This window comes from Sphaerodactylus townsendi, linkage group LG07, assembly GCF_021028975.2.
Source record: "Sphaerodactylus townsendi isolate TG3544 linkage group LG07, MPM_Stown_v2.3, whole genome shotgun sequence".
Lineage (NCBI taxonomy): Eukaryota > Metazoa > Chordata > Lepidosauria > Squamata > Sphaerodactylidae > Sphaerodactylus > Sphaerodactylus townsendi.
Window position 1 is genome coordinate 112578433 of NC_059431.1, and position 17325 is coordinate 112595757.

At 44.5% G+C, this 17325-nt stretch overlaps 2 protein-coding genes across 2 annotated transcripts in view; both read left to right on the plus strand.

Moving 5' to 3' along the window:
- LOC125437066 (vomeronasal type-2 receptor 26-like) overlaps nucleotides 1-11484 on the plus strand; it is a 14697-nt gene extending 3213 nt beyond the window's left edge. Inside the window, exons 3-6 of the mRNA XM_048504434.1 lie at nucleotides 1765-1895; nucleotides 5368-5595; nucleotides 7179-7305; nucleotides 10120-11484. Coding sequence (XP_048360391.1) covers nucleotides 1765-1895; nucleotides 5368-5595; nucleotides 7179-7305; nucleotides 10120-11051 — 1418 coding nt within the window. The 3' untranslated portion in view covers nucleotides 11052-11484. The remainder of the gene's footprint in view (nucleotides 1-1764; nucleotides 1896-5367; nucleotides 5596-7178; nucleotides 7306-10119) is intronic.
- The window catches only part of LOC125437067 (vomeronasal type-2 receptor 26-like), a 464990-nt gene continuing 459053 nt past the window's right edge, over nucleotides 11389-17325 (plus strand). The window contains exons 1-2 of the mRNA XM_048504435.1: nucleotides 11389-11427; nucleotides 13187-13366. Coding sequence (XP_048360392.1) covers nucleotides 11389-11427; nucleotides 13187-13366 — 219 coding nt within the window. The remainder of the gene's footprint in view (nucleotides 11428-13186; nucleotides 13367-17325) is intronic.

Sequence of the window (17325 nt, forward strand, 5' to 3'; positions counted from 1 at the left end):
GGTAATCTACCTTGGATTTGTTTCCATGTCATCTTGAGAGAACTATCTCTGGGAGGAAAATGCATAACCATAAAACTGATTAAAAAATATAAATGAACACATTTCTCAAAAATGAATGGGGATCTGTCTTCTATATTTTTGAGGTGATTTCAGAGGGCATTTCAGTTAATGAATTCAAATGAATTCATACTGTAATATTTATGGGCTAAGGATGAGGAATGGCTTTTTAAAAACTGCAGCACCAACAACTAAATCATCTTCTACAGCAGTCTGTAAGCTTTTGCCAACAACAGACTAAATCCAAATCCAAATCCAAAACCTTTATTAGGCATAAAAACCGGTGTGTGTCCAGAATTCCAGATACAATAAGAAGATCATTATTGCACAACTTGCAGTACACAGAGTAAAAATATAGCAACAGCTTTAGAGATTTCAACATTAGAGTTATTTAGAAGCTTAGCCATTTTTAATTTATCAGAAAGGAGCATAAATCCTGTTGGTAATACAGTTCTCAAATCTGTTCTGATGTTGTTGTATTTTGAGCAGTGAAGCAGAATATGAGAAAGTGAATCCGTTGTATCAGGACAAAATCGACAGCAACGCTCATTTTGTGGAATACTAGAGAAGCAACCTTGAAGATGTACTGATGGAAAAGAGTTACACCTTGCTCTAGTCATGACCCATCTGCAATTGTAATTAACAAGTTGTTCCAGGTATATAGCAGGGTTAGATTTCTGAGGGATAATCCCAAAGAATATTGGAGAGCAAGAGCAGCAATAGACTACTGTCTTTATTACATCTACAAGACCAGTAAAAAGAAAACAAACACAAATGCAGTAGGATGTGTGACAGAGTCCACTTCCCTTGAATTGCAATCACATACTCTCCTGGAACATGGGATTTAAAAAAAATCTTCCCATAAATTGGCTGATGGAAAAGCGTCAAAACAGGCCCTAGAAAAGTCCCAGTGACATTTTGGGATGCAATATTAGATAAATAGGGCTGAAATTCCTGAGCAGGATTTCAATGGTTTATATAACAAGGGTAACAAGGGGTAATCAGTTTGCATTTCAGTGTTGTTGAGTTGTTGATAAACCAAGACTGTTGCTCTATGGATACCCAATTTCAATACTTGCATAGGATCCAACCCTCATTGTTTAAGTTTGAGTATTATCTTTTTGACCAACTTGGATATGGTGATGTTGCCAGCAATAAACGCAGTAAACCCAGAGGCTGGAGAAGAACTTTAAGCCAATATTTAATAATATGCCTCCAAAAGGTTGTCTCTACTTTAACCATCCCTGCTTCTTGCCTTAATACTACATGTACTATTAGCTGTAAATTTCAGTGTATTAGACAAAGCTCTAAAATGCAGGTAAGACTCTCTCTAAGTAAAATTCGATACTATTCCCAGTGGAGCTCCATAGATAAATTAAGCCATAGGTAAATTAAGCCAAGGATTTAGCTTCGAATAATCTAATTGCAATTTGGATAAATCCACCCCCTTGTAATAAAAAATATTTCAAAATAGCATGTGAGCTCCTTTATGCTGTGTGTATAACTGATTGTATATGGGCCATGGGTTTCCCATTATTCTGGAAAACCGCACCCAAGTAATTGAAGCATTTAATTTATTAAATCTGCTGTCCTGACAACTGCCATTTCAGTTGCTTAAATTTAGAATGAAAGCTACGAGCGGAATATGGCGGAATATGGTGGCCTGGGGATGGCAAAAATGCCGTCCCCAGGCTGCCATTCGCACAGGGGGCGCAGCTGCGCCGTATTCCTGGTTCTTCCTGGTCATGCGGGACGGTCCCGGCGTCTTCCCGTCTTCCCGGTTCTTTCCGGTTCTTCCCGGTCATGCGGACGGTCCCGGCGGTGTCGGGTCGGCGTCAGTAACGCCGACTCAAGCCCTTACGCCTCCATGCAGAAAGGGCTCTAGTCTTTGTAGAATTAATATTTAACAATTCCTCTGAGCAATGTTGAGCAAATATCTTCAGTGCTCTTTTAAGCCCCACTCTCGTTAATGATAGAACAACAGCATTGTTGGCGTACATGAGGACGGCCATACTCTTATCAGGGGTAAGCATAGGCACATCTCTGCCGCTGTTTTGAAGTTTTTTACCCTGAATTCATCCCAGCGGCCCTGAAAGTATTCAACATGAAAGTGGTTCAATATCTAACGTATGCGGTTCCAATATGGATCCACACATGGAAATCCAAGCTTGAACAGTTGCAGTCCACCTTCCTATATACAATCTTTGGAGCTCCACGCTGTGCCCCCTATGCAGTCCTTTGCCTTGAGGCAGGACATCATCTTCTGGAAACCAGGGTGTGGGTCGCCACTTTCAAATTTTGGGTGGGCCTCTGTTTCCTTTCCGACTCTCACAGCTTGGTCCAACTAGTGATGCATGAACTCCAGACTTCTGGCTGGTGGCTACTAATCGAGGCTAAGATCTCCTCATTGGGTCTTGCCTGGAACTCCTTGCTCATACTCACTGCCAGTGAGGTTTGCCTTGAACTACAAAACAAATTATTTGAGCAGGAATATCAATATCTTTTGAACAAGGCACAGAGTTCCTGTTCTCCCTTGTACTTTGGGATTATTCCCCGAAAGCTCTGTATAGCAGCTTTAGGCCCAACTTCTCTGCCTTAACCTTGGTTGGATTCTCAGATCTTCCTATCAATGCAAAGATGATTTTTCTTCTCAACAATCCCAAGGCTGAAATTGACACGAGTTGACAGCGTAGGCGCAACTGAGCATACACAGAGTGCGGCAATAACCACTGGAGCCAGGGAGTTCACTCAAAGAAAGGATGTATTGGCAGTGATACAATATATACAGTTTAAACGGACAGAGCCTTCGGCTTAGGTCCTGTCCCCAGCAAGGAACATGCTTAACTGAATTAGCTTGTTTTACACCTGTAACCAGGTGGTGGTCTCATATATATCTCCTCATCCACCTTTGCATTCAGGTAGGCAGTACACACATCTAGTTGCTTGGAGACATACCCCCTTTGTTCAGCAATAGCCAAACACAACCTGATGGATTCATACCTAGCTGTAGCAGCATAGGTTTCAGTAAAGTCCTCAGGAAAATTGATCATTAACCCCACACACAGTAGTTGGAACATCACAGGTCACAGGGGTGTTACTGTCCACAGTCAATTTATAAAGTCTGTTACTTAATACACCCTGTGCCACAATGTCCCCATCCCTGGCTATGGAGCACCCTGTCCCAGTAAAAGTACATACATACCCATCCAGTGCCAACCTGGACACGCTTAATAGATTATGCGCCATACTTGTTATGTGTAACACGTTCTGCAGGGTAATCCCCATAGCTTGTAAAAACACTTCTCCTTGGGATGTACAACAGCTGCAGAGCTGTCAGCAAGAGTCACCTCTCCAATATCCAGTGTCCTCTTCTTCTGCAGCGAACTTGCCCTTGCTACTATATGTTCTATAGACCCGGTGTCCAAAAGCCATGTAGATTTTGGTGCTTCGGTACGTTGCACCAGAAAGGCGCTTCCTTTCCCGGTCCTCTGCACAGCCTGTTGCTGACGTCTGGGTCGCTGTCGCCCTCGCTGGCAATTCCTCGCTAGGTGGTTGGTTGCTCCACAGGTGTAACATCTGCGAACAGCATTCGCCTCTGCCAATTTGTCACCTCGGTCCTTGCTGATGCTGTTGTTCACTGGAGGCTGAGGGTAGGCACGTAAATCCCTTTGCCCCTTCCATTCCAAAAGCCTCCCGGACACATAGTCCAATGTTAAATCATCCTCTGGCACACTTTGTAAGCCATCCACTAATGGGTCCCATTGTGTGCCGAGAGAGGAGAGCAAAATCAAAGCTTGCAGATTATTATCAAAAGCCAAACCTCTATCGGACAAATCAGCAGAGTGCTCTCATTTGTTGCAGATGGGAAATCACATTGCCTTCATGCAACTTGAGATTAAAGAGTCTACGCACCAGAATCAGCTTGGAGCCCGCTGTTGTCCTCTGGTACAACTCTTTCAGGGCAGTCCAACACCCCAAAGCTGTTGTTTTATCTCGCAGGAACACCAATTGGCTGTTTTCCACTGCTAGAACAATGGCTGCTCTGGCTTTCTCATCAGCCTCCACCTCATCATCATCGTCCATATCTGGAGCTTTCTGTGCAGCTTTCCAGAGTCCTTCCCGGATGAGGAAGCATTTCATTTTCTCTGCCCATGAGACGTAATTGGACTCATTGAGCCTTTCAAACAGCAGCCCATGAGTAGGACCCGTCATGACTACACCACACTCTTCGCTCCGCCCACTAGGCAATGTTACTCACCAGTGGGTTGTACGACGCCTAGCGGCAACTGGGCCCATATCCTGACACGAGTTGACAGCGTAGGCGCAACTGAGCATACACAGAGTGCGGCAATAACCACTGGAGCCAGGGAGTTCACTCAAAGAAAGGATGTATTGGCATTGATACAATATATACAGTTTAAACGGACAGAGCCTTCGGCTTAGGTCCTGTCCCCAGCAAGGAACATGCTTAACTGAATTAGCTTACTTATATACACTATGATACATTAATTAGCCTATGGCTAGTACAGTCAAAGGTCACATGACTCTTATATATAGCTTAGTCATGCTTAGTCATTCCCTTTGGCTGACTGTCAACAGGTGACTGTAGTTAGTCCTTCAGCAGTCCATTAAGGCAATCAAGGGTTTTGCCATGCAGCTGTTATACCTTCAGCTCCTGACAGAAATAATGGAGAAAATTTTTGCACACAGCTCCATTCATGTTGTATTGCTATCCCAGCACACCCTATTGTAATTGACAATTCAGACTTTAGCTTTTATCCTGAGGAAACAGGCTGCTTTCAAACAAGTTACCTCTATGCAATAACAAGGCACTGCAACTTTTAAACTACAGGTGAGTCTGGTAAAATAAGAGCCTGAAAATCCTTATCTCCATAGTTAGGGGACTTCTGCTTGAACGTTAATCTCTGCTTGTGGGGTTTGTGATAGGGTTGGTTTCTGACTGAGTGGTCTTCCTCTGAAGCCAATGTAGGAAAAGCATCAGTACTTCAAGATGGTTGGGGTGGAAAGAGGAATCAAAACTACCACTCCTTCACCTCTGCTACTACCATCCCCATACCTAGTATTGCTCCCTACTCCACCATCCTGCCTTCTTCCAACCATCATCACCTCTGCCCCCTGGACCTCAACATTTCCTGCTCATTCATTCTAGCATGCCAGGGAGAAGAGCTGGACATAGTTTCATTCCTATATCAATTTTCATCGAGACAGAAGGCTCCAAATATCTCTGTGAAATGTGTCTGAAACATCCCACTGAAACGAATTATTTGTCCCCTTTATCTTTCAACCTAGCTCCACGCATTTCTGCAAAGGATAGCGTTCAACAACAGTGCTGGAGATGAAATCACGCTCAATGCTCGTGGAGAACTAGCAGGTGGATTTGATATTACGAACTTGGTCACTTTTCCCAACAACTCCTATGTCCGAATCAAGGTTGGGATGTTGGATCCTCACTCTCCTCCAGGCAAGGAGCTCACCATTCATGAAGACACAATTGAGTGGCACAAAAGCTTGAGTCAGGTAAGGTGAGCCAGCCCAGTCTCTCAAGCGATCAATTTGCTGACATGGTTTTTAATGAATTGTTATTTAAGAACAATGTCACACTGTTCCCAGGAGGATTTTCTGATGGCGCAAAGGGCCAAAAACAGCAAGAAACTGGTCAACATTGGAGAGCTCTGCAAAAGGCTCGTGGATTTATGCCACAAAAAAGTGGGGGAAATCTAAGTGTTGGGTACTAGCATTTCTGGAGGTGAAGAGGCCATGGAAACAGATTACTGTTGACTTTGCCCCTGACAATGCATCAGATAGGCACAGGAAACAGGTGTCCAGGAGTACTGCCATGTGTGAGGTATCATGTCCAGTACTTTCGATTGGTCACGGTAGCTGCCCACCGGTGCATACATCCCTCTGCAAAGGGAAGGGCCCCAGGAAGGGTAAATACACCAGTATAAGGCTATACTGCCTCCAATACTGGATCATAGGATCCAATGCTGGATCATAGGAGCAGTAGCCACAGTTCTTGCCTTTTCTTTAACTGAGTATTAATTGTTTTTGTGTGTTTTCCTTGTTGTATTTTATTTATAACTAGCAGGGCACCCGTGCTTCGCTAAGCATACTTCATCACAAGCTCTCTATGAATTTTAGGGTGACATTCAACATACTTCTTTACAGCCTGTTTGTGAACTTTGGGGTGACATGCAGCATATTTCCTCACAGCCTGTCTGTGGACAGATGGGTTTGTTTTCACATATTTTGCAGCAGCTTCCTATAGTTGTCTTTTTATAATGCAGTGTGTAAAGTGCTTTCTGCATTTAATTCCTCTTCTCCCTGTAGCGGTTTTAGCAGAAGGGATAGGTTCACATGTGTTGTGGAGGGCATTCGTGAACTTTGGAGTGACATGCAGCATATTTCCTCACAGCCTGTCTGTGGATTGATGGGTTTGTTTTCGCATATTTTGCAGCAGCTTCCTGTAGTTGTTTTTTTATAATGCAGTGTGTAAAGCGCTTTCTGTGTTTAATTCCTCTTCTCCCTGTAGCGGTTTCAGCAGAAGGGATAGGTTCGCATGCGTTGTGGAGGGCAGTGGTAGAGTACAGTTGGTGAAGGACATGAAGCTGGTGGTGTTGAACTGTCACCCTTAGAATGTTCATGCAGCATGTCTGTGGACTGAACGGTTGGTTTGCCCTTAGAATGTTCACGCAGATGGCCAGAGATGAACAGTTAAAACAGTAAATTGGTAATAAATCATGTGGAAGTGAATATTTTGGGAAATCCTTTCTTAGTGAGCCCCTGGAGTACGTAAGGAACAGGTGTACCAAATTTCATGTGTGTGGCTTCGGTAGTTTTTGAGTTCTGTTGATGAGTCAGTCAGTCAGTGAGTGGTATTTCGCATTTATAAATAAATATATATATTACCAACCTACATTTTTTCACAAAAGATTAAAATGACAAGAAAAAAGATTTAGTAGAAAAGGAATTTAAAAATTACTTAGATAATCTAATTAGAAACAAAAAATCCCACTTTTGTTGGCAATGTACACACTCATTGTCTGTAAAATAGCTAAAGTATCTTTTCAAGTCTAGATTCTTCTGTCGTCCAAAAATAGGTGCCTCCACTGTCAGTCTGTAATGACCCCTGTATGCCAGGATACAGCAGGAAAAAGATGGAGGGGAAGGCGTTCTGCTGCTATGACTGTGCTTCCTGTCCAGATGGCAAGATATCAAGCCAAGAGGGTAGGAGATATCAAACACCCATGTAATTAAATGGATATAAATTCTGTAGATATAACTGCAGGGTCCTGACCTAGCAGTATTCAAGGATTTGAATTCCTGCACTTGGTAAAATGATAAAGATCCAGATACTTAATTATACATTCATTTGCATTTGCATACTTAGCATTATAGATACTACAATGATATTATGGGGCCATTCACATATAGTGTGCAGTACTGGGAAGAACTTGACTATTCTGAATCAAACTTACATCAATGGACTTGGAAAAGTATAATAGCTCTGATTAGGATTCCACTATATTGCTATGAAGAATAAAAATATATTGTTGGAATGTGTGAAGAGGTTGTTCCAGTTACAGTATCAGGTAGATTCACTCTAGCCTGACAAAGACCTTTGATCCCCGGACAGGAAGCTAGTGGCCAAACGGTTGTAGATCAAAGAAGTTTATTCACAGGGAGGGGCAAGGAAACAGAGTTCACCTGAGAACCAAGGGGAAAAAACAAAAGGGAATTCTGACAAGGCTGGGCAGGAGAAAGCCATTCATGATCTCAGGTCTGAAAGCCTGCTTGGAGCGATGCTGCAGCTAAGAAATCTATGTATTGGAACATTTCTTATTTTCTGGTTTTTTAAATAAAATCTTTGGAAAACTCAGCAGTTTTGAGTATCTGGAAAAAAGAACCCAGGATGTATAATAGTAGACCCCCACACCCCTGGCCTTGAAACAGAGTGCATTGAAAGTACCAAAGATTTTACCAATGGCATTTAGTAATGCTGTTTTACATAGGTGCCTCTGCTGTCCACTGCCATTGCCTGTGATGCAAATGTCCAATCAGATGCAAAGGAATAAATATATAAATCTAGACAATGGGAATCAGTTAAAGAAAAAAGAAAACATGAATGGACGAGACACATAAGAATTCTCCCAATTCCTACACTATTCCCAACCTATCCCATCAACACTGCTTATATCCTAGGACTCTCTCTCTCTCTCTCTCTCTGTGTGTGTGTGTGTGTGTGTGTGTGTGTGTGTGTTCTGCTGCTTGAGTTATTGTGTGCTTATGTACTCCCACTATCGCTAAATGAAATTGTTAAGCGAAAGATTTATACAATCGGAAGAGTATAAAATTGGTAAGCTTTACTTGCAATCCTGCAGAATTTCTCATGGTATACAGAGGGAACAAAGACTCCAAGCTTACCTGACCTTTTGGTAAGCCAACACCCTCCTCTTGCTAATTCCCCACACTAAAAGGGAGAAATTCCCACCATTTGAATCAATGACTGTAGAGTACAAAATACTCATGTAAAAACAGAACACAATCATCCCCTGGCTACCCATATTCATTTCATTTCATTTTAACCTTTAATGGCATACAAATTATTTCCATTTAAAAGAGAAAAGAGAAAACTTTTAAAACATTTAAAAGAGAAAACTTTTAAAACATTTAAATATGGGTATTTAAAATGCTTTCCAAGAATTTAGCCACTGCCAAGGTGATCGATGGATTACAGTCACTTAGCAGAAAGCGAGTGGCCTGGAACTTGGAGTGCTCAAGTCTTGGAAGCAGCAGAGGGTGAATTAAAATCATGCGCAGGTTACTGTGAAGACAGCATTCCAGAAGAATATGGGTTATGGTTTCTATAGATCCACATCCGCAACGGCATAGTCTCTGATGTTTAGGGATCTGGAGGTATCTCCCTGAGGTTTCCGCTGATGGGAAAATATTGAGGCGTGCTAGCATGAATGCACGACGTTGGTTGATGGATAACAGAGATGAGAGATATTTAGCTCTTGCTCTGTAACTTGGTTGTATTCCGAGGGAGCGGGGAGAGCATACAGCCGCCTTTGTTGGATAGAAACAATGATGTTCCAGATCCCTCAGTCTTTCGCGGATCTGATTGAAAATATGCAGTTCACTATCAGTCCCGACATTGTCCAAATCAAATCCTATGGTTCTGATTTTGTTCTCAATGACTTTGAACCAATAGAATTGAAAATTGTCTTTAAAAAGGTTTGAGTTTATATCACCTGCAAGTGATCGCTTATCCAAATTGGGATGCCATAGAGGATTTTAGGCAACAACTTTGCTTGGAAAATTTTTAATACGGCTTTTACTGATTGGTTTCCTTTTCCGTAGTAAAATTGGATTATGCCAGACATGGTACGTCTGGTTGATGAGATTAAGCAGGATCTATGAAGGGACCATTTTAGATTGTATTGAAAAGTGATCCCTAAATATTTAAAGGATTGTACCTGCTTGATCTCAATATTGTTGATTTTCCAGGAAAGAAAACGCCAGTTTTTGGAAAATACGATTATTTTTGACTTCTCACTGTTTAGTTTTAGTTTGTTGAGATCACAGTAGTCAAAAAAAGCTCTTAGATATCTTTTGAGTCCAATGGATGTTTGGGATAAAATAACAGCATCGTCAGCATAGAGAAGGAGTGGAACGGGACATTGTCCAATTTTAGGAGGATGGCCATTGACTTTGCTAAGGTGGTTTTGAAGATCATTTATGTAGATGTTAAAAAGATGAGGTGCCAATACGCATCCCTGTCTGACCCCTCTGGTGATTGGAATTTTTTCAGATAATGTACCAGTTTGATCTAATTTGACCTGACAAGTGGTGTTGCTATATAGTTTACGAATAAGCATAAGTAATCGTGGCTCCATTTGGAGATAAGTTAATTTTGACCATAGGATACTTCTAGAAAGGCTACCCATATTCAATTATCACAGGTTAGATTATTTTGAGAGTCTTGCTATCACTGAGGTTCTAAATATTGAGATAATTGAGCACCTCTACATTTTCCAGACATGGAGGACTGTGCTGCTTGTCCAGAAGATCACTATCCAAACAGCAACCAAAATCAATGCATCTCCAAGACCCCACATTTCCTCTCTATTGAAGAACATTTAGGGATTGCTTTCGTCTCCTTGGGTCTCTCTTTTTCTGCGCTGACAGCTCTGGTGCTTGGAATCTTCATTAAGCACCGGGACACTCCCATCGTCAAAGCCAACAACAGAAGCCTCTCCTACATTCTCCTGGTGTCTCTCCTTCTGTGCTCTCTCTGCCCACTGCTCTTCATCGGACAGCCTCACCAGGTGACCTGCCTCCTCCGACAAACAGCTTTTGGCATCATCTTCTCAGTGGCTGTATCTTCTGTGCTGTCCAAAACGGTGACTGTGGTGATGGCTTTCATGGCCTCGAAACCAGGAAACATGTTCCAAAAGTGGGTGGGGAAAAGATTGGCTCATTCTGTGGTCTTCTCCTGCTCTCTTGTTCAAGTGGGCATTTGTGCTATTTGGATGTGGACTTCCCCTCCTTTCCCACATCTGGACATGCACTCACTTACTGAAGAAATCATACTGGAATGCAACGAGGGATCCTTGACCATGTTTTGCTGTGTCTTGGGCTACATGGGCTTCCTTGCCACCATCAGCTTCATTGTAGCTTTCCTAGCCAGGAAATTACCAGACAGTTTTAATGAAGCCAAGTTCATCACCTTCAGCATGTTGATCTTTTGCAGCGTTTGGCTCTCATTTGTTCCAGCTTATCTGAGCACAAGAGGGAAAGACATGGTGACTGTGGAGATTTTCTCCATCTTGGCCTCCAGTGCTGGGTTATTGGGCTGCATCTTTCAGCCAAAATGCTATATCATCATACTGAGGCCTGAGTTGAACAATAGAGGGCATTTGGGAAGACGTAAGTCATATGTAATCCGGAAAAGAAGACCTTATCAATAACGGGGAAAATTAAAGCATTAAAAGTGTGTATAATGCCAAAAATGTTTTATTTATTTAGAACTCTTCCTTTGGAAATTAAAAAGAAGCAATTTGAGGAATGGAATAGAAAGTTAAAAACACGGGTGTTTAATCAACCCCCCCTCCCAAGAGTAATGAATAAAGTTTTATATATGACCAAGAAATACTTAGGATGGGGTATTCCAAAAATGCAAGATTATTATGATGAATTCCAAATAAGAGTCTAATGGGAATAAAAGAGGATAATAGTGAGAAATGGGTCAAGATGGAAAATGAAATAAATGGAGGAATTGGTACATATGGGATATTTACTCACGAAATGAAGAAAGGCAATAACTTAATAAGTGGACCAAGAAAGGTGATATTAGATATATGGGAAAAATGGAAGGAAAAAATGGATGCCTGGCATTCTGGGCGTGGCCTCATTGGCAAGCATGGCTGGAAGGGATACAAGTAATAAAAACTTTGCAAAGACAAGGAATTCAAATTGTGGCAAAGTCGATTAAGGAAAGAGGGGGAAATATGCCATTACAACATTTTATAGAGATAGGAAATAAAGAGAATTGGTTGGTATTGAGAGGTATATGGGAAAGGATAAAGGTTTCAAGAATAAAAAGAGAATGCATAATGAAGAAGTGCTTGGAAATATATGAACAAAGCAAAGGGAAAATGTTGCGGCTTTCATATAAAAACATGATGAGAACGTTGAAGCAAAAATGGGAGAAGGAGGGCTCTCTAGATAGTGAAAAAATAGGAAAAAATTTGCATACTATAAAGTATGCATACTATAAAGATTGAAAACTATGACGAGTTGGAAAGAAAAGTGATATTAAAATGGTATAGAACTCCAAAACAATTAGCTCTTAGGATACGGGGACTAAGCCCAAAACGTTGGCACTGTGGTGACCAGGATGCATATTACAGCCATGTGTGGATTGAATGCAAAGAGGTGGAAAGTTTTTGGGAAACGGTATTGCTGTATATAGAGAAAATGGTGAAGGTTAAAATAGATTTAAATAACGATTTAATGTTTACGAGTGTAATTGAGGACAGAAGGGTGGATAAAAAATGTAAACAATTGTATAAAATAATGATAAGAGTGGTACATGCAGTAATAGAACTTGGTTGGAAAGATAAGAAGAAATGGACAATCCAGAAATGGTTAGATTATATTTGGGGACAAGGGCAATTGGACATTTTCGACATAATATCATGGAATAAACTGTGGCAAGAAAAACAGAGAGAAAATTTGAAGATATGGACAATATATGTGGATTGGATGAGAGAAGCTGGAGTCAAAGAAGAAATATGGGAGAAGAGGCAACAAAGAATGAACTTACGGCTGTTTGGTTGAAAAACCATCAGGACATAATTTTTAGGGGGAGGGATAAAAGGGGGAAATGTATGGTTTGGAAAAATGTAAATAATCATACTAAACTGTAATGTGGATTCAGACTGTACAATAAAAAATTATATTGAAAAAAAAGTAATATGTAATCCACCACCTGTGCTGTTAGTTCTGTTTTTACGGAACCATCTATGAAAGCCAATGAAACTGAGTTACACTCTCTATAACTAGGCTACTGTTGTTTTTCTTGGGTTTTACTGTAGAATTGAGAAATAAAATTTTTGGCTTCAGCAGCTCCAGGTCTGTTGCAGAGAATCCATGCTGTCTCTCTCCTTATTGACTGAAATAAAATAATTTTACATTGAAATCATCCATGCAAATCTGCAATGTTCAGAGTGGCACCAGATTCAGCACAAGGCAGGCCCTGCATCTGTAGATGGAATAAGTTCCTGTTAGCCCCAGTTAATCCAACAGAAAGACCATCAACCTCTTGTCCAATAAGGTCCATTTCTAGAACCACAACTCCACGCATAGGCAGAAGAACCACTGGAGCTGCCAACAGTGAATGGCAGCCTCCATAGCCAGAACGAAAGCCAAGGTGCAGCCAGGAAGGCCAGCACAAGGGCCCTTAAGTCCAACAGCAGCCCAGGCCTTGAGGTCGGTGTTGGGAGTGACTGAGAAAAGCAGAGGCAGGAGCTGAGGTTTAGAACCCTCTCCCTGTCAGCTCTCACTCTGCTGGCTTTTACTCTGCTTGCTCTCACTTTGCCAGCCACCAGTTTTGGAAGGGGTCTCATTGGCCCCTACTTCTTCGGCCCGCAATCTGGGGGTCCACCTGGACTCTTCTCTTTCTATGGAGATTCAGGTGGCCCATATTATCCACATAGCTTTCTTTCATCATCGCCAGGCCCGGTGGCTGGCCCCCTACCTCTCACAGGTCGACCTGGCCATGGTGATCCATGCAATGGTCACCTCCAGACTGGACTATTGTAACTTGCTCTAAGCGAGCCTTCCCTTGCGGCCAATACGGAAACTGAAGCTGGTCCCGAATGCGGCGGCTCAACTTCTTACAGGTGGTTCCTTTAGAGATCATATTACCTCCGTGTTGCGCTGCCTGCACTGGCTCCCAGTGGAATTCCGGATCATCTTCAAGATGTTGCTATTCACCTTTAAGGCCCTTTGCAGCCTGGGTCCCTCTTGCCTACGTGACGATCTTACCCTATATTTATTTTTATTTATTTTATTTATTTATTTATTTATAATCAATTTTATATACTGCCCCTCCCCCGAAGGGCTCTGGGCGGTGAACAACATAATCATAACAGAAATAACATTAAAATCCCAGTTAAAACAGCGAATTAAATAAAATTACAGCGGCATCCGACAAATTTCATAAAACGTAATACACCCACCCTGGAAGCAGACCCAAAAAGCTGAGGGCCTCCACAAAATTAAGGGCCCAGAGCGAAAGGAGGGGAGGAGGGGGGGGAGGGCGCACTTCAGCGGTCGGCCCCTCCAAACGCCCGGTGGAACAATTCGGTCTTACAGGCCCTGCGGAACTCTCCAAGATCCCGCAGGGCCCGGATAGCTGGTGGTAAAGTGTTCCACCAGGCAGGGGGCAGGGCTGTAAAGGCCCTGGCCCGGGTAGAGGCCAACCACATCATCGAGGGGCTAGGGACAACCAGCAAGTTGGCCTCTGCCGAACGCAGAGGCCGCAGAGGGACATATGGGGTAAGACGGTCCCGAAGGTACGAAGGTCCCAGACCGCGTAAGGCCTTAAAGGTGAGTACCCACACCTTATGAATGATTCGGAACTCAACCGGAAGCCAGTGCAAGCGGCGCAACACAGGTTGAATGTGTTCTCTAAAGGCACCACCTGTGAGCACACACGCCGCTGCATGTTGCACCAGTTTCAACTTCCGGATCAGACGTAAGGGAAGGCCCGCGTAGAGCGAGTTACAATAGTCTAGCCTAGAGGTGACGGTTGCATGGATCACAGTGGCGAGGTCTGCCTGGGAGAGGAAGGGGGCCAACCGCCGGGCCTGTCGAAGATGGAAAAACGCAACCCGGGTTATATGGGCCACCTGGGTCTCCATTGAAAGAGACGAATCCAGGTGGACCCCCAGGCTGCGGACGGAGGAGGCTGGTGCCAATGGAGCCCCCTCCCACTCCGGCGGCTGAAAATTCCCCGCCTCCCCCCGGCGGCCCAGCCAAAGGATCTCCGTCTTCGATGGATTCAGTTTTAACCTGCTCTGTTGCAACCATCCAGCAACCGCCTCCAAACAATGCTGTAGAGCTGCAGGGGCGGAAACTGTCCCCCCCTCCATCAGCAGAATGAGCTGAGTGTCATCAGCATACTGATGACAGATCAGCCCAAAGCTCCGCACCAACTGAGCAAGTGGTCGCATATAGATGTTAAACAATAGCGGGGAGAGCAATGCCCCCTGAGGCACACCACACTGAAGTGGGCACCTCTGGGAGGCTTGGTCCCCACACCACACTTGCTGACTCCGGTCCCGGAGGAACGAGACAATCCACTGAAGGACAGTGCCCCGCACCCCGGAAGCGGCCAGGCGGTGGGCCAAAAGGTCGTGGTCGACCATATCAAACGCTGCGGTAAGGTCCAATAATACCAGCAGCGCCGATCCACCTCGGTCAAGTTGTATGCGGAGCGTGTCCGTGATGGCGACAAGAACAGTCTCCGTCCCATGCCCAGCACGGAAGCCGGACTGGAAGGGATCGAAAGCCTGTGCGTCCTCCAGGAAGCCCTGAAGCTGCTCCAACACCACTCTCTCAATTACCTTCCCCAGAAACGAAAGATTCGAGACGGGGCGGTAATTGGCCAGATCTCCTGGATCTAACGATGGTCTTTTTAAGAGTGGGCGGACCACTGCCTCCTTCAACCCACCCGGAAAGACTCCTTGCTCAAGGGAGCCATTGATGATCTTCAACAGGTGGGGTCGTAGCTCCTCCTGGCAGGCTTTAATAAGCCAGGAGGGGCACGGATCCAGAGGACAAGTAGTAGGTCTAACAGCAGCCAGAACCCTGTCGACACTGGCTTCGGAGAGCAGGGAAAACTGGGCCAAACAAGGGCCGGAAGACGGCAAGGGAGCCTCTAGTTCGCTAATTGTATTCAACACAGAAGGAAGGTCCTGGCGGAGCGACGCGACTTTATCTGCAAAGAAGCTCATAAATGCCTCACAGCTAATAGCCAATTGAGAATTTGTAGAACCTGCAGGTAATGAGGTCAAAGTCCGAATTAAACGAAACAGTTGTGCCGGGCGGGAGCTAGCAGATGCGAGAGAAGAGGAGAGGAAGGCTCTCTTCGCCTCTTTCGTCGCCATCTCATAGGCCTTCATAAACGTCCTATAGGATGTTCGCGTAGCTTCGTCACGAAGTTTCCTCCACACTCGCTCTAGTCGTCTGAGTTCCCGTTTCATATGGCGTAGCTCCTCGGTATACCACGGAGCCAGCCGTGAACGGGGACGCAGAGGACGCCGGGGGGCAACAACCTCAATGGCATCGGAAAGCCGGGCATTCCAATCTTCCACCTGCTCATCGAGTGTGCCGGCAGGTTCAGGATCCCGCAGAGCATTCAGGAAACCAAGTGGATCCATAAGTCTCCGCGGGCGGACATAAATGAGTCCGTCGCCTAGACGGGGGAGGCATGGCAGGTCCATCCGAACCTTCAGGGCATAATGGTCGGACCATGGCACTCTATCAATAGAGGATACGACCATATTAATTCCCGACCCGAAGACCAAATCCAACGTGTGACCCGCCTCATGAGTGGGGCCAGAACTTACCAAGGAGAGGCCCAGCGTCGCCATGGATGACACCAGGTCCGCGGCTACTGCACATGAGGCAGCATCGACATGGACATTGAAATCCCCCAAGACAATAAGTCTGGGAAACCTCAATGCCCAGTCAGACACCACCTCCAGCAGCCGCAGCAGACCGTCCCCCGGTGCGCTAGGCGACCGGTACACCAGGAGGACGGCCAACCTCTCCGTCGCCAACCACTCTAGGCCGACACACTCCATGCCGGTGATCTCCGGGACCGGGATGGCCCTAAAGGGGATGGAATCTCGGATGAACATTGCCACACCGCCCCCCCGGCCCCGTGTTCGTGACTGGTGGAGGCACGCGAAACCTGGTGGGGAAACTTCGCGTAGAGCAACTGTCTCCCCTTCACGCACCCAGGTTTCGGTGATACAAGCCAGGTCCATCTGCTGATTTCCTAAGAAATCCTGAAGCACTGCTGTTTTATTATTGATGGACCTGGCATTGATCAACACCAGGGACGAAGCGGGGTGTTCCTGAACCCAACCACCTTCGTTTCTTGGGATATGTCCCAAGCAGGCCTCTGTGATCTGCAGAGGATAATTTACTGGCCCCTCAATGATGCGGCTGGTCTCTACCCAGACCAGGGCTTTTAAGGCCCTGACCCCTGCCTGGTGGAACACTCTTCCATCTGCTGTTAGAGCCCTGCAGGACCTTGGTGAGTTTCGCAGGGCCTGCAAAACTGAACTGAGTTATTCCACCGGGCCTTTGGAGAGGCCGGCCGTGGATTGCCTGCCCCTCTTGATTTTCCATGGCATTAGATTCTTATGCCATCTCCGTCATTGCTCCTATGTTGTATCTTTGCCATTTTTGGCATTGCTGTTCCCCTCCCGGCATTTGGATCGGATGCCATCAATCAATCAATGTGGGTTTTATGATAATGCTCCTACTGTGATTTTAAGGGATTTTAATGTGTAATGTTTATAATTTGTATTTTATTATTATTATTTATTTATTTATTAAACTTGATAAACTGCCCACCCCCAAAGGGCTCTGGGCGGTGTACAGCAAAACAAAAACTAAAACAATAGTGCACAATAAATAATTAATAAATAATAAAAATAGCAG